The 27,127-nt window shown below is 43.8% G+C and overlaps 1 protein-coding gene across 3 annotated transcripts in view; it reads left to right on the top strand.

Moving 5' to 3' along the window:
* Positions 1–27,127, top strand: part of FARP2 (FERM, ARH/RhoGEF and pleckstrin domain protein 2) — a 78,509-nt gene that overhangs the window by 49,626 nt on the left and 1,756 nt on the right. The window contains exons 14-27 of one of the 3 annotated variants that reach the window (XR_001414207.1): positions 6,221–6,399; positions 13,147–13,236; positions 14,504–14,637; positions 15,626–15,707; positions 16,012–16,249; positions 17,325–17,455; positions 18,229–18,297; positions 18,687–18,776; positions 19,441–19,523; positions 21,380–21,498; positions 22,181–22,344; positions 24,119–24,258; positions 25,125–25,232; positions 25,849–25,879. Coding sequence is in view for 1 of the 3 variants with exons in the window: in XM_014963006.1 (XP_014818492.1) it covers positions 6,221–6,399; positions 13,147–13,236; positions 14,504–14,637; positions 15,626–15,707; positions 16,012–16,249; positions 17,325–17,455; positions 18,229–18,297; positions 18,687–18,776; positions 19,441–19,523; positions 21,380–21,498; positions 22,181–22,344; positions 25,125–25,232; positions 25,849–26,000 (1,639 nt within the window). In the remaining 2 variants the exon portion in view is untranslated. Of the gene's footprint in view, positions 1–6,220; positions 6,400–13,146; positions 13,237–14,503; positions 14,638–15,625; positions 15,708–16,011; positions 16,250–17,324; positions 17,456–18,228; positions 18,298–18,686; positions 18,777–19,440; positions 19,524–21,379; positions 21,499–22,180; positions 22,345–24,118; positions 24,259–25,124; positions 25,233–25,848; positions 26,001–27,127 lie in introns of those variants that run through there. The other 2 variants (XR_001414208.1, XM_014963006.1) reach the window with 2 other exon arrangements.

A 27,127-nucleotide genomic window follows, 5' to 3' on the forward strand; every position in this document is an offset into this window, starting at 1 on the left:
CAGGAGTCTATGACCAATGTCCGGGTAAATCCTCTTCTCCTGAATCACATAAACATTTGCTTTAAAAAAAAAAAAAAGTCAGTAGTACTTGCAAAAGTAAGCTGTGCAGGTTTCTGGGCTAGCTTACTCCAAAAAACTTCTTTTCTGCAAGCAGGAACCATCGGGCGGAATTGACTCTGACTTCCTTTTGAACATCAGGATATTTTAGAACATAGCATGTTGTGTTACTTTATTACAGGGTTTGAATTGGGTTAACTATGCGTCGTTCGGTTTTGTTGCAAAGTTAAACCAATTTTACATAGACATAAGGAAAATACATACCTGCCATAAAGAAGCAATTTAGGTTGAAACCCTGACTGTTCCTTTCAGCCATGCTGCGAAAAGAGGTTTGGGCAAAGTCGTGGTTTGAGCACAGACAGGTGAAAGCTGTCGATACAGCAGGAAGAGGTTTCTGTGTAACCCCGTGGCAGTACAGAAGTTCCAGTCTGCAGTCTGTAATCACAAGCAGCGTAGCCTCCACAAGGCGGGGAAGGTGGCGAAAGAAGGGGGGTCGTTCCAGATCCTGGACATAAACTGTAAAACCAACGTTCTAATGTTTAATGTTGTCTGTACCCATTTGAGTGTAAGACAGAAGGAAATCTGGGAATTTAAAGTCTCTTGGATGATTTTTTTTTTTAGGCGCTTAGATAATTTTTTTCCCAGGATTCTCTATCTCCCAACAATCCGTTGTTATTTTAAAGGGAAGATTTGCAGGGGAAAAAATGTATTAGTTGTGATATTTTGAAATAAGGAAGATTGGGGTTATTTCAGGATTTCAGCTGTAGTCCATTAGCTTGCAGAACGCTTTCAGTCTAGAAGTAAGAATTTAGTCTGTGCATGTGATGAGTTCTGCCGGGCGCTGGACAGGAGGGGGCTCTGACTGAGCTTCCCTCATCTTCTGGTCAGCCACTTCAAGGCTGTAGCATAAGGAGAATCTTACCTGTTTGAAGTAGTAGTGTAGTAGTAATAATAATATTAAAAAATATAACAATGTTTCATCTTCAAAGGGAATCAACCAGAGAAATGCAAGGGGCACTCCCTTCTGATAAGGAGTCAAATTGCTGACATTTGAACCCCACATAAATTTTAGTACATCCGATAATGCACTTTGTTATTGGGGTGCTATTTTTTTGTCTGTTTTTGAATCATTGTAAGTGTTCAAGGGTAAAGCTTGCTGAACCGGTACTTGCCTTTTATTTCTGTTGAGCTTTGCACTCAAATCTGGCTTTATGTGTAATTGATTGAATTTAGATTGAAGAATGGAAATATCCTCTGAAAAATAGCTGAGAAGTGATGCCAAAAGCTTGATCTTATTATCAAGCTTGTTATCTCAGTGTAAACCCAAATGAAGTCTGCTTCTACTTATTTTTTTTAGTAAAAGCTAATCTATAATTCTAATATAATTAGCAAAGTCTGTATTTTAATAAACTGGCCTACTCCCTTAGTCAGAGCTTTTACCATTTAAAATTGGATTAATCTGGAAGGAAAGCCCACAAAGCTGTGAGCTGTGTGCTTCTCTTTTTCTGAAACATCAGCCAGCCAGTGATCTTGGTAATGTAAGGTATGACAGAACCTGGATTTGATATTTCAGATCTGAAAAATCAAACTCTCCTATTTTCATTTACCGTCACCATGGCCGCAGTGATTTTTGTTTGTTTGTTTGTTTGTTTTTTTTAAGTCCAGATTCTGGCTCAGACCTGGACCACCTCTGTTTACCTGCTGGAGCTGAACATTTCCCACAGACCAGAATTTTTCCAAAAGAAACAGAATTTTGCTTTGCTTTTCTACAGTTACACAGTACTGACAAGGGGGTGGTGGGGGAAAGGCGAAAGCTTTTTCTGCCTGTCAGCTGACATGCTTCTGAAGGCACACAGAAAAATGAGGTGTTTTTCTGCATGCCAGTTTTCCAGAGCCACTTTTAAAATTAAAGTTGCAATTAAAACTCAGATACGCAATTTTAAGTCTTATTTTTTACCCCCCCCATTTCCTTTTGTGAGAGTTCAAAACATGAAATATACTCTCCCTAAACTACTGTAAAAGCATGCTTCAATTTAGCTTGATTTAAAACCACAAAAAAGAAAATAGTCCTAGTATATGTATCTGGACATCTTCTAGTAGTTTATCACAGTAAAGGCATTGCACAACTGATGTCAGACAGCAGAAATTTAGAGGCTCCTGATTTTACTCTTTTTTTTTTTTTTTTTTTTTTTTTTTTCTTTTTGGAGAAAATACTTGTAATTGTAATGTATCAGTTTCTTTTTACTCTCAAAGCTTGGTGGGGAAGGTGGTTTCATCTCCCTGGCATGTCACCTGCTGCTGTTCCTAATGTGGAACCAGAACTGCTGATGTAGTAACTTACCAGTGAGGCTTAAAACCTGGCATCCTCCTTTCTTCTCGCATCCTTCCTGGAAGCTCTTGGCTTGCTTTCTCTAGCATTGCTGATTGACACCAGGTAATAGTTTTACAACATTTTCCTTCACTAGCCACATCTCTGAAATCTGCAAGTGGTAAAAAAGAGTATTCCCTGTGAAATGCCTGACGAGTTAGACAAGATCTCTGCTGTGTTTCCATTAGCCAGCCAGGCAAAAAGGAACAGATTTTGGATATAAGAAACTAAATAGATGTATTGAGCAAAAAAAAAAATAAAATCCCCCCAAACCAACTGTATGTTAACGGCAGTGAGGGGGGTGGGATTTGAGTACTTTTGAAGAAAATACAAGGTAAGGCCATGCATACAGCAGCTGAGCTAAGGCTGTTCTGTAATCCCCTAATGAACTTCTTGTGACTGGTCTTGTATAATATTCTTAGCATATTTCTTTTTCAAATTTGAGTATGAACCTTCACACCTGTATACACTGAAGATCCTCTCAGTAAAAAGTAGAGTGGACAAACGTCTTTATTAAGTCATGGTTTTATATATTAGAGAGAGGCTTTCTCATTTTTAAGCCTGGACAAAAGAAGAGGCAGCATAAACAATAATACACTGACTTGAGAATATTATACAGTAGCTGTGAAAGATGAGGCTGACATCCTCACTGAAGCCCATAGCTGTGTTCATGCAAACTACAGTGCTTTTGCAATCTTTTACTGTGACTTAATTTTTTATTTTTTTTTAATTATATACATGCCGATGTTTTTATGAAGCTGTGGTTTATGTTTGCTTAAGGATACATGGTTATAACTACATAGCGTAATTAACTAAGAAGTATTAGTCTTCTTGAAGATCTTTGAGTATGTGGAGTGTAACACCAAATTGTCATATTTTTTGCTGTTGCCTTGAGTTAAATGCATTTGTGTGTGATGTGAAGCAGAGATGTGTCCGGAGCACAGCTGGGTGTGGGAGGGCCTGGCTTCCAGCGCGGCACACCAGTGTGTGGTGTGGACACCCTGCCTCTGGCTTACGGCGGCCCCTCCCGCTTTGGGATGTTTGTCTTATGACTTACACGTAGAGGAAAAATTTCCACTTCACGCAGAATGCTGAAACATGGAAACATCCCTTTTAATGTGCCTGGAGGGTACTGCTGCCTGCGGGGCAGGGGAGACCTCAGTGCACCAGGATTTGATGTTGAAAAAATCATTCACGCATTTTGATCTTCGCACCGATGTTTCCACTAAGTTAGGAGCTTTCTGTGTGGAAAGAAGCAAGTCTTGCTCCAGCTGTGGAATGGATTCTTCTTTTACTGTCCATCCTTCCGGAGAATGGAGAATCGTGGTACATCTTAGCTGTTTGACTGCAAGCTCCCCCCTTGCTGCTCTAGTGAAGAAATACTGCTGGATTACGAGAACGAAAATTTCATTACATGCTTACAACATCATCTGCCAAGATACGCCTTCATATTGAGTTTATAGCAAACATTTAAACAAATGTTAGCAACAAAGCTAACCCAAGCTGCTGCATGACATTTTATGGCCCTTCCTAGGAAAGGCCTGTTTTGGAAGTCACATTAATGACAGCCCCATGACGAGGTGCAGCTGTAACAGCTCCTTCCTCAGCTTGTCCTGCTTTCACCCCGGGGCCGGGAGCCGCGGGGGTCCCGTGGGGTGTCCCGTGGGGACGTGCTGGGGAAGGGCTCTCCTGCCCCGGGCAGCGCAGGGCGCCTGCAGCTGCGGGCTGCCCCGTGAGAGGGGACGCCCTGCGCCTCTGCGGCAGGGCTGCTTGAGAAGCTGAACCTGCCTCTCCTTTTCCTACGTTTCTCTGCCTTTGGGCAAGGGCATTTTTTGCTGCCGGATGCAAATGAGCAAGTGTTTGAAATAAATTAAATGGCCAGCTCCTCCTGTTGGAGGGGATAAAAACTGGAACAGCTCGACTGACGTGGGCAAGCAGTGGAGTTTGGAGCAAGTTATACCCCTTTTGCTCCCCTTGTATCCGAACATTCGTTCTATCCGGAAGCAATTCAAGTTACACATTCTGGAACGTGTTGCTACATCATGCTAAATTCCAAGAATTTATAGAACTTCCTTGCCCTTGTGAACTTGCAGCTTGCTTGTTTTTGAGATGTCGTTTTGCCATCCTGGACGTGAAAAAGCAAACTTCCAGTAACGTCCCTGTATCGGTGAAACAAATGCCAGACCTTGTTCCTTTCCTGTGCTGATAGGAAAAGCAGTGGGAATGAAAAATGCTCAGGCAGAAACAAAAATCCTCTTCGGAATGACTGTGCTTGACTAGTGTATTAATAGTTAACTCTGCAGCCTGGATGATCTGAATCTCTTCCAGGTGACGGAGTGCAGCACTGTTTAGCTTCCTGCATTTGTCAATGTGAAAACACCAGGAGCTCGGGCTCCCTCCCCGTTGTCACGCAGGCGTTTTGCTTCCTGAGCCGGAGAGCATGGTCACTCCTGCTGATTCCCAAAGCTCCTGACTCCTTCTCCAGCACACGTGCCCTGTGCGTGTGGATATTCCACGGCGGCTGATTTTTTTAATTTTTTTTTTTAAAGCCTTTTGGGATGATTTTTAAGTGTTGTGGGAACTGATGAGTTGGCGTTTTTGGCTTCGCTGTTGATTTTTCCCTTTGACTTCATTGAGGTGATTTAGCCCTTGCTCTCTGCCTGTAACACACCCCAGATCATGCTGGGTGGGTTTGTGTGTGTGGCTGGGGGCTGGAGTGGTGTGCTGGAAGCGGTAGATACTGAAGTGCCTGGTACTCCTTAGTTGGCTGATCTGACGAAGCTTATCTGTTTATCATAGGGAAGAGCAGAAAAAACAATTGGTGAGGTTAGTTACTAATTTTGTGGGCATAGCATGAGTAGTTGGAGCATCCGTTACCTTCGTTTGGTCCCAAAAAAGCACAGCTTGAGAGGTTGCTTTGACTGTGAAGCCCCAAGGGGTGTCTGCCTGCTGTCACTAAGGAGTCTGCAGGAGAGAGGAGAGCAGCTACTGTTCATAGCCTTAAATTCACTGTAATGGTGTCTTATCTGTCAGTAATATCTAAAGGGTCCACAAATTAAATAATAGTATGAAAATAAGATTGACAATTAGTAACCTAAAACAAAGCAGTGCACACTACTCCTCCTCCAGCCAGATTTTGCTGTGTGCGAGACCATCCAATTAATGCTCAGTGCTGCAAAATAGTTTTCCTTTGAGATCGGTAGGTTATTTGTGTACTTTGAAGAGCCAGGAACGAAATCTCTTGCATGCGCCCTTTTTGTATAGCAATGTGTTTTCCTCTCCCATCAGCACAATTTTGGATTCCCTGATTTGTGAGTGTATTTTTAATGATCCTTATCTTTTGGAGTGGAGAGTACTGGAGTGATTTGTCCTAGCTTTTCCCTGGGGTGAAAACGAATTCTTACTTTTAAAAGGAAAAATTAAAAGCTGTACTCTTTTCTGCAGTATGATCCTGTGTTGAGAACCCTGCTGCTTCTCAACAAAATCCAGCAGGATCGAGCACTTCTTCCTAGACACTAACCAGTTTATCCTTTCCCTTAAATGCAGTTGTAAAGGTGTCTGTCCGTACTGCACTGCCATGTAACAGCTAGGTTGCAGGGAACCCTGGTTATTTTGAAATACGCAGTTAAGTCTTTGGATGTATATGCCTTTTTTTTTTTTCTTTTGCCTTTTTTTAAATAATTTGAGATTGCAGTTATGGTTTACGGTAACAGTAGGTAATTGTCTTAGATACACTGTCTTTGAAACCATTTTCTCTCCTTTTCCACTCCATCTTCTCATTCTCTTCCCACCCAGGCCTTCCAGTGGACCATCCTCAGCTCTCTTCCCTCCTGCTGAAGAGTCCTCTGGGCTTGAACCCGCCGTTTCAGGTGAACTTGAACGCAGCTGGCCAGGGTTCATCTCCTCTTCTGAGTCCTGTCCTCAGCGATGCTGGCGGTGCCAGGGTAGAAGAGGATGATGAAATGAAACGCAAGGTAAGAAAGATAGTGATGTGCCTGGGAGTTTACCTAATGAGAAAAGTGATGGTTTCAGGTGAGAAGCTATGTTCGCTGGTCACTGAATATTGATTGCATTATATTTTGTGGTAAGACAGGTGTGTTTGGTGGTTAGTGTTAAAAACTGTAATGCTGAAGGTTTGGTCAGATCTGTGTATCTCACTGCTGTGGCAGGCGTCAGAATCACAGAATGTTCATGGTTGCAAAGGACCTCTGAGATCACCGAGTCCAACCATACGCACACGAAAGACCCCCACAATCTTGTCCTTGCTACCCTTTTGGCATAGGGGTCGTCTTGGTGTCTGCTGCTGGGACCACCTCCTGCTGTTTTAGGGTCCAGGAACTGCTGCCAAGGGCCCCAGCACGGCAGGGAGCTGGGCTCAAAATCTGCCTTTTATACCCCAGAATGGCAACAAGTTCAGACTAGACATCAGGAAAACATCTTTTGTTGAGAGGGTTGTCAGTCCCTGGAACAGGCTCCCCAGGGAAGTGGTCATGACACCAAGCCTCAAGGGGCGACTGGACGACGCTCTTAGTCATATGGTTCAGCGTTAGGCAGCCCTGCGAGGAGCAGGGAGTTGGGCTCAGTGATCCTTATGGGTCCCTTCCCAACTGAGATACTCTTAAGGGATGTGGGTTCCTGAGATGAGCTGTTTGGGAGAAACAGTTGATAGGTATTTGATATAAAACCATAGCAGTGCACTTGGTGCTTTTTGTACTGTAACTGTTATGTTAGAATGTTAAAAAGCCTTGTCTTTGTGCTGAGACTGTATAAAGGACACTCCAAAGCAGGTGAACTGTTCAAGGAGATTCTTGCCAGTGCAGTACGCTGAAAGGCTGGTGGGGGAGATGACTGTTCATTTTGGAAATCAGTTGCCTTTAGCTCATTCAGTAATTGTGTCACATAGTGATGTTGAACCTGGCCTTGTCTTTGCTGAATGCTATCACGTTTAATCCCGGTCAGCTCAATGGACTGTGCTATCTGTGCAAAGTGTCACTAATAAAAATGTGTTCTAAAATAATTTCATTTACCACTGTAGAGAATGGCACAGGGCTAACATTTGTTAATATATAAGGTGTGTTCTTAGGCTCCTTAACTTCCCACACAGTCTCACCACAATCTCGTTGGTCCATCTCTATGTTTGTTGTCTAAGCTATTCTTTCTAATCATAACAGGACCTTTAGAGTGGTCCTGAGGTGTCTCCTCTCACACTGTAGAGGACCTGACCTCAACTTTAGCTTTCTCAGCAGCAGGCATCACTTACACCCAGTGCATCCTCTTACACCCAGTCAGTCACAGACTTGTCCAGCAGGGCTGGCTGGCTCACTGGCGCTGCCTTCTCCATGGCTGACTCTTCTGTCTGGTGAGAGATGGACGGTGCGGTAGCCTTGTGGAAGCTTGGGGCTTGTTTTCTATAAAGAGGGATGCAAAAAATGCCCCTGACTTGTGGCAGCAATGAGTCTCAAAGCAGGAACAACTCTAGGTCTTCAAGATGTGCTTATGTCTAGGTACTGATCTCTAGCCTAGGCTGCTTTTCTTTCTTTCCTTTCCACCAGTCAGCACTGGTTGCCTTAGCTGGGAACTCCCCAACATCACCACAGAAAGCTGCGAAGTTGAGGAAGGTGCATGTTTTATGACGTAGGAGTTTCCTCACCCCCATGAAGAGCTCAGGATTCACCCTTGCTTTCTCAGGTATTCCTAATTATAAAATGTTTTTGTTCTGGAGGCAATTCCACCTTTAGTCCTTGAGACATGAACTTTAGCTCCTCGCTCTGTGCTTCATTGCCACTGAGCAAGGCCTCTCTGCCCCAGAGCATCATCTATATCTATGTCCTCCTGCACACTGGAATGCTGCAGAGCCTTTCTGAAAGGTGAAGTAAGTGGTGGTAGTCCACAGATTCTGACTAAGATCTCCCAGGAGTTTCTCCAGAGTCTTACGTACTCTGTGCAGGAAGCCTCTTCTGGTCTATGTGGCAAAGCTGACGTACCGCTTCATACTGACATCAGATCGTGTGCTTTGGTAAGCACTGGCTTCACGGACCTCCACAGTTTTTCAAAATGAGAGAGATGGCCAGATGTCGGTGTGTGATTCAGGTTTTCTTTTTTATCCACACTGCACCCTGTTGTCAGGCTTTCCCAGTGGTTGCTAGGAATATCAAGAATGTACAGCCACAATATCATTGAGGTTGGAAGGGACCTCTTGAAATCTAGTCCAGCCAGCTCCTCTTAAGCAATGACTCCAAGCATTCAGGGGCACTCAGGAGAAATAAATGAGCGTGTGCATAATATGTTGACGCATGCTTTCTTTGGCTATTTTTCAGATGTAGATAACAAATTACCAGACTCTGCCTTTGTAAGGCATGTTATATAGTATCTGAAAAACTCCGCAGTACCCTGCTTTTCTCCTGGTAAGATAGACAAGTCCACCTAATACCAAACTTCTGTGACTGTTTTTCTCCAAGCTGCTTCTCCTTGCCTGCTTGCAGAGAGCGAGTGAGCAGCCAGGTTTGCTGAGTCTTCGGTGCTTGAGAAGGATCCAGGACCTTCCATTGCAGTGCACGAAGGCTCCACCATCCAGACTCCATTTCTTATGGAGTCAGTGGCCACACTGTAATCCAGTTTTCTGTGCAGCCTCAAAGAAGAAACCATCTTGTGTGCTCTTTACTCCTGGTCTTCTGCTTGCTCCACCCAATGTTCTGGTTGTCTTACCTCTGTCAGGATGCTCAGGCAAGAAGGTCATGGGCCTATGCTGTTTGCTTCACCATGTCTTTGGGTACTTCTTGGTGCCAGCAGGAGCAAGCATGCTCACTCTTCTTTCATCTCAGCTGATGATCCAGAGATCTCTGCTCTGCATGTCCTGACTCTCAGCTGTTCAGGGAACATACAGAAATCTCACCGTGAGCAAAGGTGCTGCTCTGGATTTAGTGCTTCCAAAGCACACTTCTCCTGTGATTGCTCCTGGATGCCGAGGGATCTTTCTGAGACGTGCCATGCAGCTCAGTGGAGCTAAGTGCTGTGACACGAGGGACGCAAGCAGCGCTCAGCAGGACAATCATCCAGGCACTCTTCTCCTGGAGACAAATAACTGAGCCAGAGTGTGCGATGCTGTTAAGAACCACCCGTAGTGCAGACGTGGTATGAATATGTGCTTGCAGGAGAGAGGAAGTTTTGACCAATAACTGAGAACTGGGATAGATCTCTGTGGGTTGTTTCCACCCACCTTCACCCACCTTCACCCACCTTTCAGCCTTGCTATCTCATTCAGGCTTTTGGAGGTAAAAGTGCCAAGGGCCATAAAATGGGGCCTTTTGTGCCATGTTTGTTGAGCAGACGTAGGGCAAGGCCAGCTGATACTGTGAAGGTTTGGAAAAGCTTCAGTGATTTGTACATAGTACAGTATGTATGTCCAGATACAAGCAAGTTCTTCTGTAATAGAGAAGGCTGAGCTTGAAGTCTGCTATATTGTGGGCTGGCATTATGAGTTTTTAGCGTTGGTCACTCTACTGTTAGGTTTTAATAGATATTTTTTATTATTATTATTTTTCGTCTCATCTATCCTTACAGTAGGCATAGCATAGCCTGGAAGTAATGAGCAGTGACTGTGTTATCTGTCCTGAATGCTGAAGCCCAGTCCTTTCTGCCTCGTTCTGCCTCATATCAAGTCTGATACTTCAGCAGCTTGAGTTATCTTTCAGGCTGAAACTAATGTATAAAAGTGGGAATCCTGAAAGGGAACTTTTTTACTGTAATTGTCTTAAGTTTGGTCAGCTTCTGAGACTTCCAAGGCTTTGATGTCCATTTGAAGACGGTAGTTTAAGTGAAACAAATCCTGGCAGAAACCAATGTTAAATTGGTTAAATTTAACCAAGTAAAATTTCATAGCAGTTTTACAGCTCTATTGTACAAGAAAAATGTAACAATACAATATCACTGTTGAGCTCTGATTTGAAGCGTACTGATGCCACTGTAATTCCCCCTGCTCAGTCAGGGCATTTGCATGTAAACTTTTCAGCAAACTCTTCAACTCTTGCAGTGTGTGTTTTCCACTCCATGCTGCTGTGACACTGATATTGCTGTACTGAAACCTTGAGAAAGCTGAGTCTTCTTGTTACTTTCTTCTTTTTAAGTCACTGTGGTTTTCTTTCATCTTACTGGCAGATTTCTCCCAGTTCCTTTTCTAATGGAGGATGATTGTAGCAAAGCAGTTTAAAGCAGCATAAAGGCTGTGCTGCTTTGGTTTGGGTTTTTTGATGAGTTCGCCCACCCAGAGTAATTTTTAACACTGCTCAAGTCTGGCATTTGAAGTGAGAAGTTACGTGTTTTTGTGTACATGGAATTATTATTTATTTGTTTATTTCCAGATAGTTTTGTAACATTGTGATCTAGGTGCAGGGTAGACAGGAGAGTCTTTCTTAGTCTCATTGTCCTTTATCTTTGTCCTTTTTAAGTTCTGCTGCCAGGACTCAGCACAAGGGGATTCAGTTAGGACTGGTATAAGAACACAAAGAAAGAAAATTAAGGGCACTGCATTTTAGCAGGAAGCGATTTGGACAGCAGCAAGAACTTCAGAGAGTAAACAGAATGTGGTGATGCAGTGAGGAGGGAGAAAGGAAGAGAAGATGCCTGAGAAATAGATAATCTGTGCCTGAGGCTAGCATGCAGTCAGCTGGAGAATAAAGTGGGAACCTGCAGACATTCTCAAAGGTGATGAAAAAGGTAATCCATGCAAGCTAGGAAAAGAGCGAGGTTGTGGGCACAGTGTTTCTGTGCATCTTCATGTTCTGTAAGTTTTTAAGGAAGAAACAATCCAGAAAAATATCTTTGAGAGAGGGGAAAAAGCACAGGGTGTGAACTGGGGACGGACAGGGTCCTTTCCAGAGTTCTGAAGTTCTAGATGGTACGCATAGCTTGAGGGTAGCTCTCTAAGCAACTGTTGAAGTGGGTATGAGGTGCTGGCAGGTCCAGGTGGGTCGGGAGGCTGGCAGGGAGTCCCGGAGCAGAGCGGCGATGCAGAGGAGAGGGATGAAGCCAGCAGGTGTGCGTGTGCGCAGTGATGCTCTGCAGAGCCCACAGCAGGGTCATCTCTGCCATGGCTACAGAGACGAGGCTCCCTGTGATCTCCTGTTGTCACAGCCTGTGGTTGGTTCCAAGGCCTAGTTTTGCTTTCCCTTGGGAAAATATTTTTCCATACGACTTAGTTCCTTAAAGGCATTGCGCACTGTAGCATCCTGTGCAGGGCCCAGGAGGAGGCGTACACAAAGCTGTGTTACACAAAACCCATACCTGTTAGCAGAAATTCTCATATCGTGTAGGAGACGCTGAAGGTACAGTCTGGCTCGAGTGTGTTGTTCCATCTGTTGATAAAGAGGGTGTTTCAGGGCAGGTCAGTGCTACGGGGGAAGCTGGTGAGGTAAGAGCTGTCATCTCCAGGGAGGTCAGAAACATGATCCTTTGGGAAGAGGCTGTTTGAGGAGGATGCCCACTGAGGTTCAACAGTATTTTGAGAGTTTATGAGGCTACGGTCAGGTAAGTAGACTAAGAAAAAATAAAACATACCTGCAGCCAAGATTAGGTAGGACTTTCCCCTGACACCATGTACCTGAGAAGGTACATTAAAGCTAAGAGGATGGCTGTGGAGGGAATAGAAGTATGTTGAAGTACATCCTCTGGTTCCCCTAGGGAGGGGCCTGATGAGTGGGACTACAGTAACTAGCATAAAATAACCTGAAAAGAGGCTGGACCATTTCTCAAAATTAATTATTTGGGCATACACACCTTCAGGGATCCTGTGTGGCCAGTGTGGGCTCAATAGATGTATTACTGAGCAGCCAGGAAAATGTCTCCTCCCTGAGCAACACTGAGATGGAGGATTTAGAAGCTCTGAGTAGCTGTGCTGATGGCGTCTCAAAGCATCTCTTAAAAGAGAATTTTTTATTAACTTGGTATATAGAAGGAAAAGGGAGAAAAAATTTTCAAAGCTATCTTACCCTTGGGAGGGGCAGAGGTGGTTTGATGTAACTCAAATGGATTTGTTGTCATTTATTTTCACCAGGTGAGGATTTGGCACAGAACTGTGGTACGACATATTAAGCTAAGGAGACAAAGCAGCATCTTAACTTGAAATGTGATCAGTTCTGTAATAATACTTATGTGATTTTTAATAATGTATATTTTCAGGCTAACGCTGTTTTTTGTTCATTGCAGCTGCAGAACATCTCTCTGCACCATTTCATTCCTTTGTGCTTCCACGTCCATTCTTTCTTCTCTTTTCTTTAAAAAGCAGCCCTGGAGCAACCATGCAGCCAACAACTGATGTAGTTTGATTTTTCTGTGTTCTTAACTAATTAATAAGATCTTCAAAGGATTTTAGTAAAAGCTGTAAGTGGAAATAGAATAGTTTTGGAAAAGGACTGCAGTGCAAATCTGCTGTACTTGGGTTGATTAGAGGAGTATTTAAAACCTAGGAAACTTGGAATAACTGTCTCCATATTTTTGTAAAGTGCTCCCTTGATTTTGAAAGGAAAGTTTTTGTTAATGATCTTGAAACATAAATAGTGTTTTATAGTAAAGTCAGTATTTGAGAATATGGTACTGAATACAGAGGTGCCCTATTAGTAATCAGCTGCTCCATTTGCAAGGGGAAGTGCATGGAAGGGTTGAACTTGTGCTTATTAATGAATAGAACATATATTTTAATACTTGTTGATTACTGTGTATTCTTTCAGCGCTATCCAACCGACAAGGCATATTTCATAGCAAAGGAGATTCTTGCTACAGAACGGACGTATTTAAAGGATCTGGAAGTTATTACAGTGGTAAGGGGGTTTAACTTGCTTTAATGTTTTCCTTTTCTTAACAGATTTGTAATTGTTAGTGTGGAAAGACTTGGAATTTCTTCAGGTAACAGAATAAGAAAACCCTATAATAAAGCATAACCCATGAGCCATGTAGCTGTTACCTTCCTTGTTCTGTAGGCCCTCGTGGAAGAGCAGGTGTCTTCTCTGGACTTCCATCGTTAGCTCCAGTAGCTACATCACATGTCGTTTTGATGTCTTAGGCAAACTTTGTCTTTGAAAACTGTCAACAGGGACAGCCTCAAAATGTTTTCCGTTCAGCTTCCACGATGGTCCTTGCTGTCAGCTCTGCTTATAATCTAGTCATCATGTCTGCAGTATTCCGTGGGAAGCTTTGCTCTTTGTGCCTTCAGATCATGAGAGCAGATGAAAAATAGCCAAGGCTGTTAAGGATCCATAGGGTTTTGAGGAGTTTTGTCTTTTTTTGTTGCTGCTTTTTCTTTCCCTTCCTTTCTTTCACCTGGAGCAGATAAGTGAGTCCTTGTTTGGAGGACAGCTTGAGTTTTCAACTCTCTCTTTAAGAGCTTTTTGTTCATGTACTCCAGGTCTGAACACTGACTGTTGTGTTTCTATTAGCTATTGTTTTAATTTCATTGAAGAGAAGTTTGAGTCCCTTAACGCTGTATGTCTTCAGCTGAGGTGGTCTCTGTGAGTTCGGTGAGCACCATCTCACTCAAATTCCTCCTACAGGCTCACTTCTCCTAAGAGATGGGGGAACATCTGGCAGCTCAGAGGATTTTTGTACTGTTCATGTCCCTGCCAGAAAGCAGGGAACCCAAAGTGATAAAAAGTGCGGTATGTGACACGCAACAAGATGCCTCCAGCTGTGAATAACTTGCACAGGGCTCCAAGTTTTATGAAAGAGCAGTTGTATCTGCGGTGAAGTCCCAGCCGTGGTGTAACATCAGCTGTGGCAGCTACTCGGTAATTGACTGTAATTCAGAGCCATTACCAACCATCTCATCATTGCATTAAGAAATGTGCTTGTGCCCAGAACCAATAATAAGCCTCATATTTGTAATGTTTGGCAAGAAAAGGAATTACATCTTCTTATCTTTCCCAGATTACATCTTCCCTAAGTATTTCTCCTTCCTTCCTGCTGTTTCCCTGTGCACACACTTTCTCCTTCCCCATTGCTGCAGGAGCAGAATTTTGTATGTTAGTGATTAATTTCTTAAATAGAGGAATTTATCATCATTTTTCACTGAATTTATGATTTTTCTGGCAGTGGTTTCGCAGTGCAGTCATCAAGGAGAATGCTATGCCAGAGGGCCTGATGACATTACTCTTCTCTAACATAGACCCCATTTATGAGTTTCATCGAGGCTTTCTGAAAGAGATTGAGCAAAGGCTGTCACTCTGGTACGTGTGGGGCAGGGACAACAAGCGGGGGGCTGCTTTGGTTCCTCCTGTCAGAACTGTACTTAATCTGTGTTTGAATTGGTATTTCTGCTTAAATAGAATTAAGGAAAAGGTATTTTAAAAAAACATAGTTTTTAAAAACTAACTAAATACATGTTGCAAAGCCCATTTTCCAGGCGCTGCCTTGTACGTAATGTTCTGTAGCCATGTGAGCTGTGCACCACAACAAGGGGTTTGTAACCACAGAATCATTTAGGCTGGATCATCAAGTCCAACCGTTAATATAACTTGGGGGTTCTCTCTCTAGCCTTAGAAAAGAGAAGGAACACAAGGTCCTAAAAATAATGTATGTGCTTTTCAATACCTTCCAGTTAATGAATCTCTGGGTGAAAAATCTAAGAAATTATTTTGGTAGTTAAGATTAGAGTTCAGTTCTTGCAGCACAATTTATTTTAAAGAGCATGTCTTTAGTCTTTTAACATTTGTTTTACTTTCTCCTGACTGGAGATGTGATATAGTAGAATCTAATTACCATTGAAAAGGAGGTGGCTAACATAACTAAGTCAGAACAAAAATAAATCTATAAATTCAAGTGGGATTGTGTTACGACATTTTTTCTGAAGTCTGAGAGATTAAACTCTGACATGGGCTTTCAAAAATTCATTTCTAATCCTTTCTCAGTTTTGTAAGCGTGGCTATGTTTGATATTTTATGCAGCTTCCATATTTATTGTACTAAATTTTCAACCTGAACAGTAAAATGGGAATGTCAAGTGGCTAAAAATGGATAGAGGTTGCATTAATGTTAGTACTGCTTAATTTTACTAAAGCAGTCCTTTCACAGACATAAAGCAGTATTCACAGATACCCGGGAAGCGTTTCTTGAAGATTTTGGCTTGAAGTACAAGGGAAAGCGGAGGAAGGAAACTGAAATTTCTTGATCTCCATGTACTTCACCTTCTTATTTCATCTCCTGATATGTGTTTCAGGGAAGGAAAAACTAATGCTCACATGAAAGGAGATTATCAACGCATTGGAGATGTCATGCTCAGGAATATGCGTACTCTAAAGGTAGATAAAGGATTGAAATAATGGAATCTCAGGAATGTTCTTCAGTAAATAGTCAACAGAGGACAACCAAGCAAATATTTTTATTTTTAATGCTTTTTATTTTTTTTAAAAAAAGCTGTTGAAACATATAATGTTGTTAATGCTGATTTTGTCAATGCTTATGACAATATATGCCATCTTGGATTGTATAATCATGGCCAGAACCAAAAGTAGAACAGGGAGTGGGTGTTTTTTCTTATTCACTGTGAAACCTATTAAAGACTGATATCCTTTGATCTGAATAATCTTTTATACGATTCACCAGGAGTTCACCAGTTACCTGCAGAGACATGATGAGGTCCTGACAGAACTGGAGAAAGCAACTAAACGTCTAAAGAAGCTGGAAATGGTTTATAAGGAGTTTGAGCTGCAGAAGGTTTGCTACCTGCCCCTCAACACGTTTCTGCTCAAACCCATCCAGAGACTGATGCACTACAAGCTGATCCTGGGGAGACTTTGCAAGCACTACACGGCAGAGCACCGGGACTTTGCCGATTGCCGCAGTGAGTGAGCACTCAGCTCTTTACATGCGGGGCAGAAACACATTCCCATGTACATAAAAAAAATGTTGCCCGTCCCCTGGGAAAAGTGTTTACATTACATCTACAAATGCAATGTAAACACTTTTTCTCCACTCAGGACCTTTCTGACTCTCGCATGCAGCTTTGTGAAATATGCAGGAACTGTGATCTAGATTGCTGAACACACGACCGCTTAGTGAATACTATAGTTTAAGTATACTGAAAAAAAAAAAAGCCCAGAGTATACCAAGTAGAACAGCAGAAAACTGGCAGATGACAGCTTAATTTAAAAATTAAAAAAAAAAAAAGTTTATCCTACCTTTTAAAATTAACTTAAACCAAGTTTAAATTCTTTGAGGATTTTGGTACCACGTCTCATTGCTGTCCTACTGTGCTTTGGCACAGGGCTCCGAAGCTTTCTGCAGTAGATAGAAAATTTTTTTAACTACTAGTTTGGAAAATGCAAAAGATAACTTAAATGTAGACTGTTCTCTCTGCAGAGAATCAACGCTTTTTCTGGCATTCCAGAAGGTGTTTTTCTCATGGTAATCTTGATGGATCTTAATGTAAAGCTGGAAAATTAGTCCTTTTCTTGTCCCCTTTTTTAGCGGTGAAAAAAGTACTTCTTTAAGGAACTTTTCATCAGTTACAAGTAAAAAATGTGACAAAAAATAATTGCTTTGTAATGTCAAACGCTTACGTAGTAAAATCCATTAATTTATGAAGTAATCTTTGGCAGAAATAGTTGCTTTAACTTTTTAATTTACTTTTGGCTATGTGGCAAATACTTTTTATATGCGCAAACTCTGATATACCGAATAATTTCCAGAGGCATGGGAAGCACTGTGAAGTTCCTTGCTTGTCTCCATTTTATTTAAACCATAAAATATGCTTTAAGAAGTTGGCAGTTGGACTACTTGTAGGCCCCTTCCAACAGAACTATTCATTTCTATTCTAAATCTGGCTATCCATTTCAGATTCAATTTTCCAGGGATAAAATTGGTGGCCTGGGTTTGCCTGCGTTGTTCTGATCCCCTCCATCCTGTTTTCCTTACAGATGCGCTGAAGGAAGTCACAGAAATGACGTCTCAGCTGCAGCACAGTCTCATCCGTCTGGAGAATTTCCAGAAGCTGACAGAGCTGCAGCATGACTTGATTGGTATAGATAATCTCACGGCACCCGGGAGGGTAAGTACCTCTGCTTAGTTTTTAGATCCTTTATTGTTTTTATTGCCAAGGAAGTGCCTTTCGACCATGTATTTGCCATCACTGCCTCTCTGTTTTATGGAACAACTGTAAAGGCTTTGTATAATTGTCTTCATAGGAGGTCCCATGGAGATCTTGGTGATGTCCGAGAGAATAGATAAAAAGTGCTTCTGCTTAGACTTTAGCTCGTTTGGTGTTTTCAGTACAGCAGACACAGGGTATGCTCAGTGTTGGAGTGAGAGGCGGTGTGTCGCGTACTCCATAGGAAGCCCACCACCAGCTTTGCTTATGTCTGTCTGATGCAAGGAGAGTGCAGCGATGGTGAGAGCCACGTCACTGGGCAAAACTGCTATCAGTGACTCTGGTTTTCTATGAGTTTGTTTAGTACCTGCTTGGGTTTTTTTTGTTTCTTTGTTTTTGATAGATATACTGAACATAAGTACAGGAGCATTGCATATGCTTTTGGGATGCTATGGCAATCACTGCAGTGGGATGTAAGTGTGACAGGTGAACTGCTGGTGTCCAGCAGAAACTCTGCTCCTTTTCCTTCTTGTGCTCCATTGATTTAAGTGCTGGCTGCAGCAAGGAGCTGATTTGTTTTACAAACAGAAGGAAGGGTGTCATGTGACATTTAACAAATCTGTTAGTGATTTTTGCTGGGCACCAACCAACATCTGTATACTCTGAAATGAAAAAAAAGACACATTAAAATTCTCTGTGTTTGGCTTTGCCTAACTTTTTATTTTCTGCTACAGGAGTTTATCCGGGAAGGTTGCTTGTACAAGCTCACGAAGAAGGGTTTACAGCAGCGGATGTTCTTTCTGGTGGGTGTTGTTTCTGGTTTTCATGAACCCAAAGTCTTCAAGACAAAGCTGTCATGAAAGTGTGTTTTCGTGTGCTTGTAATGAAAATCAGCAATCCTAACTGAAAACTCACTCTGAGGGATTTTGAGAGAGAGCATGACTGTGACAATACTGCCCATTCAACTTGTTTCCTTAATGGCATGTAGTTTTAACATAATTTTAAAATTAGTTACCTCTTTTGGAAGTAAACAGAAGAGTGGTTTTAAGGAAAGTAGGCCAAATTGAAATGGTGTTTTTTTGTGCGTTTGTAGTAGCCATTAAACAACAGATTTTTAAAGAGATGTCAAAAAATACTTTAGCCCTCCCTGCTGTCTTCAGAATATTGATGGTATGCTTCCTCCCTTTTGCAGTTCTCAGATATGTTACTGTACACAAGCAAAGGGGTTACAGGGACAAACCAATTCAAAATTCATGGACATCTTCCTCTGCATGGCATGTTGGTAAGTGATTTCAAGTTGCATCACAGTGTTAAGGAAAATGGCTTTACCTTAGGGCAGGTTGAGACAATTCCTTCAGGGCACAAGGACTAAAGCTGCAGCCAGGCCAGAGACAGCAGCCTGTGACACTGCTGGCCATGGACTGGACCTTCGCGTGCTCCAGCCAACAAAGACTCCTCTGCAGGCGATAAGCTTATTCCTTCTATTGCTGCAGCAAAACAGCAGGAGCACACCCTTTTGACCACTCATTTTCACGCCGCTGAGAGAGGCTGATCTGCAAACAGGGATTTGTCCCTGTGCCACACACACCGTGGCATATAACCAGTCCTCCTGCCTGCCCACCCCCTGTTCTAATGGGACTGTTCTTTCTGTGTTTGATTTGCAGCTGATAGTGCTTGACCCACCGGTAAGTAACAAACTGAGCCCTGCTCAGAACCCTCCTTTTCTTGCCTTGCTGTGCTGCTAGCGATGCGGCGGTAGAAATGCACAATATAGATTTTCATATAGAACCACAATAGACTTGAAGTAGGTGGTATTCATAAAAGAGTAGCTGTTTTGCACTTATTGCAATCATATTTGACTCAAATTCCTAGCCAGCCAAGGAGGACGTTTTTAGTGTGTATCAGTCACCAAGTAGTGATGAGAAAAACCTTTCCTTTTTCTGCAGGTGGAGGAGAGTGAGAACGAATGGGCCGTCCCACACTGCTTCACCATCTACTCCGCACAAAAAACCATAGTGGTGGCAGCAAGGTAACGTTTCTTTTCCTCGGTTGCCTGCAGTTTTGATAGATACTTTCTCCAAAGAGTTACTCTTCGATTGGTTGGTGCAGAGCCAGGGGTGGTTTGATGCGTCCTTGGGAAAGCGTGACTCAAAAGAAACACAGGGCTCTTCACAGCTCCTTTCTCAGTGTTGTATTTTGGGAAGGATTAATTTATCTCGCCAAAGGGTGTGCTGTTAAACACACAGCAGCAGCAACATTGCCACTGGATTGTTTTCCACTTATCTGAGTTTCCAGAGACATCCTTTAAACAACTGGTATAAAGGATGAGAGAAAACAAAATCTAAACATACAAATATTTTAGAGACCCAAAAAGAATTAAAATCCAGAACATGCAAATGGATGTAAGGAGGGAGAGTTCCAGCATGGGTCTCGTGGAGGAAGCTGGGAAGGGAGAGGAAAAATTAAAGGCTGGCTTGGAGAGAAAGTTGATCCCTTTTTAGTGTAATTTGTCCCTGTGCAGCGAGTTTGACGCCTTTTTTTACGTTATATCTGAAATATACTTAGGATGTCTCCTACACCTATTCTCTCAGACCAGCTTTAGGAGGTTTGTCCCTCTGCAGGCCCCTAAAGGGCAGCTGAAGTTGGCTATGCTAAGAGTGCAGTATGGGAGCACTAAATCTCAACCTTAAATTTATAGTGGTTTTTACTGCTTGATAAGTTGTTAGTGAAATACAACTGTTACTGAACGTTTGTAAATCAGGTAGGTAGTGGCATGAGAGCCAATACATATGCAGACATATTCGACAAGCAAACCTTTTTTTTTTTTTATGAATTCCAGCCTAGCATCTGAAAATGTTACTTTCAAGATCAGCCATTTCTCAGCAGCTGTGAATCAAAAAGTGCATGAGAGGTTCTGAAATTTGGAAAAATAAATATAATTTTTACCTTGTCGTAAATTGGAAATAGCTCAAAAGTTGTTGTTTTTCTTCTGTTGCCTCTCCCTGCCTGTAAACCAAAAAATTCTGCAGGGCTTAGACCATGTGTGGAATTTTCAGTCTAAATTAAAACCTTTCAGAAAGAAGAGATGGTTACTAAAAAAAAGTCCCACAGACTCTCCCAAGCAAACAGAAGAGCATGTAACTGTATATAGCACTTCAAACAACAGTTGTGCCCGCAGGGAATGTAGCCAGAGGTAAAAAAGAAATGCCATGGCTGTGTCTAAAGGGAAAACCTTATGCTCTTGCATGCCAGTGGCTATAGATGCACAGATATGAGCTGTAAAGCTCATGCCCCGTAATCATAGCGTGAGCCAGGTAACCTGTAATGGAAACCTATGTGTGGGGAAAGTTCTCCTCTTCCCACGCTCAGTGCTTGACTTGCTTGAGCTCTAAGGTAAGTCCTGTATCACCTTCAAAAGATGTGCTGTCTTTCACGTTGCTTTTTATCCTTTGAACAAATTGTTTCCAGTATGGTCATATCACCCATCACCAAAAATGCTTTTCAGAATGAAAATGTGATGTCTTGTTTGAAATCACCCATCAGCTATGAAGCTTCTGTATGAAGAACAACAATGGCTTAGACCACAAAATTCCTTTTCTGAGTCTGATATCTCCAGAGGGCAATGTCTATTCATTGTCTATTCATTCTCTTTACTGTAAAGTCCAAGTTTTTAATGGTTATTTTAGTCTTGTTTCAAGGCTTGAAGGTAGAGATGAAGGCTGCATTCATGTCAGCTTCCTGTCGGGAAAGCTTGTGCTTTGGAGGCATTTTAATGTTATTTTTATTCATTTAATGGAAAGGGACTTGTGCCTTCCTTCAGCAGTCTGGCACTCTTGTCGTGGCTCCAGGCTGTGGTGGTCTCCATTTGCACTGTTTGTCTTGCAGCACCCGCCTGGAGATGGGGAAGTGGATGGAAGACCTAAACATGGCAATTGAAATGGCCAAGAAATCTACTGAGAAATCTGACATGCTTCTGGAAAACTCAGTGTGCAATCGCTCCAACAGTAAGTGATGTTTCCTGCCTTCTTGAAAAGAATCAGTTGTCACGTCCTTTTCATTTTTCCTACTCTGAATTTGATTATATAAATGGAATGCTTTTATAATTCATAGAGTAATGGATAGTTATTGTGCTTTTGTTTTGTTTTAATTAAAAGATATATGCTTCCTAGACTGATGTTTCTGGTAGCTTTAAATACAGCAGAGATGCTCCAGCTGCAGAATTGACTTTATAAGGTCTGTCTCTTACATAGATTTTTCTCAGTCTAACCACGTAGTGTATTTTCTTGTCCAGAAATCTGGTGTCTTGGGAGATCAGCAAGTTGTTTTATAGCTCCCCATTCTTGTGCCTGTCTCCGGTGGTGTTACGGATGTGGTGAAACATCTAGTATTCCTTCTTGGAGCACTTTCTCCTATTCCTCACTAGGAATTGACTGAAGATGCAGTGTGAGGATTTTTTATTTGTTTGCTTTACACAGTATTGAGTCGGCTGCCCCAAACAGAGCTGAGTAATGAAAGCCACAACAATCTGCTTAGGGTGACCTTCTGGAGCTGTGTAAGAAATTCAAGTTGATGTATTTTAAAACTGGACCGTTGCAAGAGAGAACAGTTTTTCTCAGGAATCCCTGCTTCTCTTGGTCTTTGTATTGAACACTTTTCTTAAACCGCTGCCGAATTCTCCTCCCCTAGGATCCTCTGATGAGGTGTCTCTAGAACAGGAGTCCGAAGATGACATACACTCTTCTCGTAGTTCCTTGGACAGGCAGAGCCACCACCGTGCCAACACCACCATGCACGTGTGCTGGTACCGCAACACCAGCGTCTCCATGACTGACCACAGTGTGGCCGTCGAGGTACCCGCAGGGCGCAGCTCTCACCTCTCACTGTCCCTCCTGCCGTGCACGGCCACCACTGGCCTCCCCTCCATCTCCACTCTGCCTCCCTGGGAGAGCAGGGGCCATTGAAAGGCTGCTGCATGCTTGCCCTGTCTGTGCATGTCTGCCTGTCTGCACACACACACTCTTAGTATTGTGTCCAGTTCTGGGCACCTCAATACAAGAGAGATCTGGAGGTGCTGGAGCGAGTGCAGAGGAGGGCGACGAAACTAGTGAAGGGCCTGGAAGACAAATCATATGAAGAGCGGCTGAAGGAGCTGGGACTGTTTAGTATGAGGAAGAGGAGGCTGAGGGGAGACCTCATCACTCTCTACAACTACTTGAAAGGACACTGTAGAGAGGTTGGTGCTGGTCTCTTCTCACAGGTAATTAACAATAGAACGAGAGGGAACGGCTTCAAGCTCCACCAGGGTAGGTTTAGATTGAACATTAGGAAGGAATTTTTCACTGAAAGAGTGGTCGGGCGTTGGAACAGGCTGCCCAGGGAGGGGGTGGAGTCACCATCCCTGGATGTGTTTAAGGGACGTTTAGATGCGGTACTGAGGGATATGGTGTAGGGGAGGACTTTGTAGAGTAGGGTAGATGGTTGGACTCGATGATCCCAAGGGTCTCTTCCAACCTCAATGATTCTATGATTCTATTCTATGCTCTGCGGGGAGCAGGGCTTTGCTTCCACGAGAGCACCGAAGGAGGGAAATTTTAATGAAAACACAGGCTATCCTAGGACTGAACTGTTCCTCTGGGTTCCATCAGCCTTGCTGGAGGATGTTCCCTATCCATGATGTTTTCCTTTAGAGGCTGACTCTGCTGTGCTGAGGTCTGGTTAAGCTACTGTTCTGCACTGAGAATTAAGTTCAGTGGGAATGGGACTTCTGCCCTTCCCTCGCTGGCAGGGGTGAGCAGCAGGCATTAGTAAGTGCCATTTTATGGCAGTGCTGCGTTATGTGGAACAGAGATTTATTATGTGCCTGCTGAGTTGCTGTTACCTTGGGTCTTAGCCCTCGACATGACTTGGTGCAGCACTGATGGCACATTTTGGTACTAAATCCTGTAGATTTTGAGACAGGTGTCTGTCTGGCGCTCCTTACGCAGGGCGCTGCTTGCACCAGCACTGTGGGTTCACTGTAGGAGGCCTTCCTGGAGGCTGGCACGTTTGGAAGACTTCCAGGAGTGGGAAGGACCCTAAATACCATGAAGAGAAAAAGATGGTCACTAACTAGACAAACCACAATGGGGCAGGGTGCTGCATCCCTGTATTTGTACCCTCCTGCATTCCCTGCCTTGCTGTTAAGGCACTTTAATGGAAGGAGTTAAAAGTCAGGCACTGAAGCTCCTGGGTTTTCATGACGTTGAGAGTTCAGTAATGTATCAATCAGCTCAGTAAAGGAACTTCTATAGATGTTACTTTGGACTAGGGCCCAGAAATTGGGCACTCTCGTGGGTGACAAAATTGGTTTATATCTGAGTGGACACACCTTCCTTTCCCTGCTGATGGCCTTGTGAAAGGCACCGTCTCACTGTTCTGTGCCCGGATAACGAGACCTCCCTGCTACAGGCTCTGAGATTAAAAGTGTGAGTTTTCGCAGCTCCCTCTCGCTTCGATCTATTCCATGTTCTAATACCATCATTTTTTTTTCACAATCCATTTTCCTTTAACAGATGCCTTTCTTGCATGACTTCTCTTATCCTAATGTTCTGTTTTTCTCTTTCTCTCCCCCTTTTCTCTGCTCAGTTTTCTGCTCTCTTGCTGTTTCTCCAGAGCTTCCTCCTCGCTATTTGCTGGGCCAGGCCCAACGGCCCAACACAATCACCCATGTTTGTTGGTACCGGAACCAGAGCCTATCCCTGTCTGATTACCTGTGCATGATCCAGGTAAAAATGCCTCTCAAGTTCTGTGCTGGTGGGGAGGAGCCGTGGGATGCCCAGGAGAATGTACTGCTGCTCGCTGTGTAACTGCTCAGTGAGCCCACGTGTGCTGGTGTGAGGACCCCCTGCCAGCCCGCGGCAGAACTCTGCTTGTTGATACAGGATTTGATATGTTGCCTTGTTGATACAGGATTTCCTCCAAGTTTGGCTTCCCAGCATGGTTCTCTGCAATTCTGCTGCATATTCTGTCTTTTCCCGTAATTACAAATTCCATTTGCTGTCATCCCATGCCATAGGTTCCCTTATCCCGCCGCACAAGCGCCCGGTGGCTCTGATTCCAAGGGGGCAATGTCCAGCTTCCCTGCTTGCCCCGCCAGCCTTGGCTTTGCACAGCTGCCACGTGTGGCTTGGCCACAACCCCGGCCCCCTCTGCTTCCTCTGCTGCTTTACTTTCTCCTCGCGCACCGTGTTGTATGTGGTTCTTCTGTGCATAAGGAAGGGTGGTTAAAGGATGGGCGCCCTTGTGGCTGTCCCCTGCCCAGGAGGGGGTCACTGAAGGGTGAGTCGGAGCAGCACCCTCCCCTGTGCTCCTGACACTGCCCTGAGGTACGGCGAGCCCTTCAACATAAAGGGGAAATGGCTGTTAGTGGAGAGAAATCACTCATTTGTTCATGTGAAGATAGTTGTCAGTTAGCAAGCTGAAGATACGATGTCACTCTGTCACCATGTGATACATCTGGGAGGCCTTTTAGCACCGGGGATGGAGTGCAGGAGCAGTCGTGGCAGGCAGCCTCAGGCTTTTGGTTTGTCATCCTTCTCTGAAGGACAGCGAGCCGGGGTTTCACGGCAGTTTTCTGTTTGTTCTGTGCTAGAACCAGCTCTCCGGATACCTGCTGAGGAAGTTCAAGAACAGCAATGGCTGGCAGAAACTCTGGGTTGTCTTCACCAACTTCTGCTTGTTCTTCTACAAAACGCACCAAGTGAGCAAATGTAGCTGAGGGGACCACACGTGGGGTGTTGGGGGGAACCTGGAGGTCCTTGGCATTCTGCTATGGGTGCAGCTCGTTGCTATTTGAAGGAGAGTAACAAGTGGAAGAGAAGGTAGTTTGTAACAAAGCCAGTCTCTGTAAGGCCATGGGCCCTTCTTGCAGAACTTAATTAGGATTTCCAATTCTGTTAATGGTACTGACCTTCTGTGGGTGAGGGGAAGATGTCCCCTCGCTCAGTGGCTAATGGAGGTGAGGGAATTGGCAGCCTTTGCTTAGCCTCTGTCTGTTTCTCTCCCTGCTGGGCTTCAGCATCAGGGATTAAGAGGCATTGGGGATTTTTCTGACTTGGGGGAAGGTTTAATTACAAGCTGTTGGAGGCCTCTCAAAAGGCAAAGGCTGCTCTTCCTCCCGATCTCTTCTAAACGAAAATCAAAAGATGTTACCTGTACCTTACTCTAAGAGCGAGTGCGCGTCGGGGTGGGCTGTGGGGCAGGGGGTGCCTTGCACTAAGGGGTGGGCTGTGGGGCAGGGGATGCCTTGCACTAAGGGGTGGGCTGTGGGGCAGGGGGTGCCTTGCACTAAGGGCTGAGCAATTGGGCTCTTCCAGGACGATTATCCCTTGGCCAGTCTCCCACTGCTCGGCTACGCAGTCAGCTCCCCCGCAGAGGCAGACGGCATTCAGAAGGATTATGTCTTCAAGCTGCAGTTCAAGTCCCACGTGTATTTCTTCAGGGCTGAGAGCAAATACACCTTTGAGAGGTAATTTTCTGTTTGTCTGTCTTGGTATTTAATGAGCTGTTAACTCACTGCCTGATCATCCAGAGCCCTCTCTTTCCTCCTGACTACCTCTCGGTCCAAGTGACGTAACAGCACACTCTCAGTAATAAAGTTCCCTTCCTTTTCTACTGATGATGTTTGGAGACCCTTCCTCTGCCAGAACTGTTCTCGCTGGGGAGAGCTGGTGGTCGCACCTAGAGCTGGAGGCTCTGCTTTATCTCGGGAGTCTGAGGCTTCCTTTGAGCTGGGGGGTGGCGCAGGTGGAAGGGCTGTGAGATGCTCAGCCCCACTATGTCTTGGGAGTCAAGATTTCTAGGTTAATGAGAGCTCTGGTAAGAATACATTGGGGTTGTTTGGGTTTTTTTCCTCTCGACCTCTGGAATTGTGAGTTATAACACAAGGCTGCAAGCAACAAGTGCAACGCTGCTTCTCACGTCACTGCTTCCTCTGTAATTGTACTTAGTGCTGCTGTCAGGGGCTTCCACGTGTGGGCCAAAGGGAATCATGTTTAAAATGCATCCCATACAGGACTTGGCTATTGCATTAGCTGTTGAAAACCCTTGCACTGTTTTGGAGTGCAGTTTTATTGAGAAGGTGTCACACGCTTCCTCCCCTCCATCCTTGGGAGTGTGTCACACACTTGGGAGCAATGTACATCCCAGCTGCCCCAGACAGCAGGGAGTTGTGGTCTTTAATCCCCTGGTCTCGTGTAGTGATTTCAAGGGGAAAAGAAAGTCTAATTCACAACGGATTTCTTTCTTTCACTGTTGCTTCACTTTCTTCCATATGAGCAAATCTGTTCCATAATTAATTATAAGAAAAGCAATCCATCAACTAACAAATTTTTTTGTCAGCCTTTCCTGCTTGATAAACACTTCCTGTACACTTACAGGAGAGTGCAGTGTGCTCTCACAACAGCTCTCTGGAGCTGAAAGCACTGTAGAGCTGTTACTTGGACAGGCAACCGTGTTCTGGACTGTATTTACCATGTCTCAAGCTGTTCATTTCAACAATCAGTTTCCTAAAAGAATTGCAAATAAAGGTAGAAAACAAGTGTTTTTTGAGGTTTGGTGAAAGGAGTACAGCTTACAGGTGTGTAACATTGTCTT

Source organism: Calidris pugnax, unplaced genomic scaffold (genome assembly GCF_001431845.1).
Source record: "Calidris pugnax isolate Ruff unplaced genomic scaffold, ASM143184v1 scaffold1156, whole genome shotgun sequence".
In the NCBI taxonomy this organism is placed as follows: Eukaryota; Metazoa; Chordata; class Aves; order Charadriiformes; family Scolopacidae; genus Calidris; species Calidris pugnax.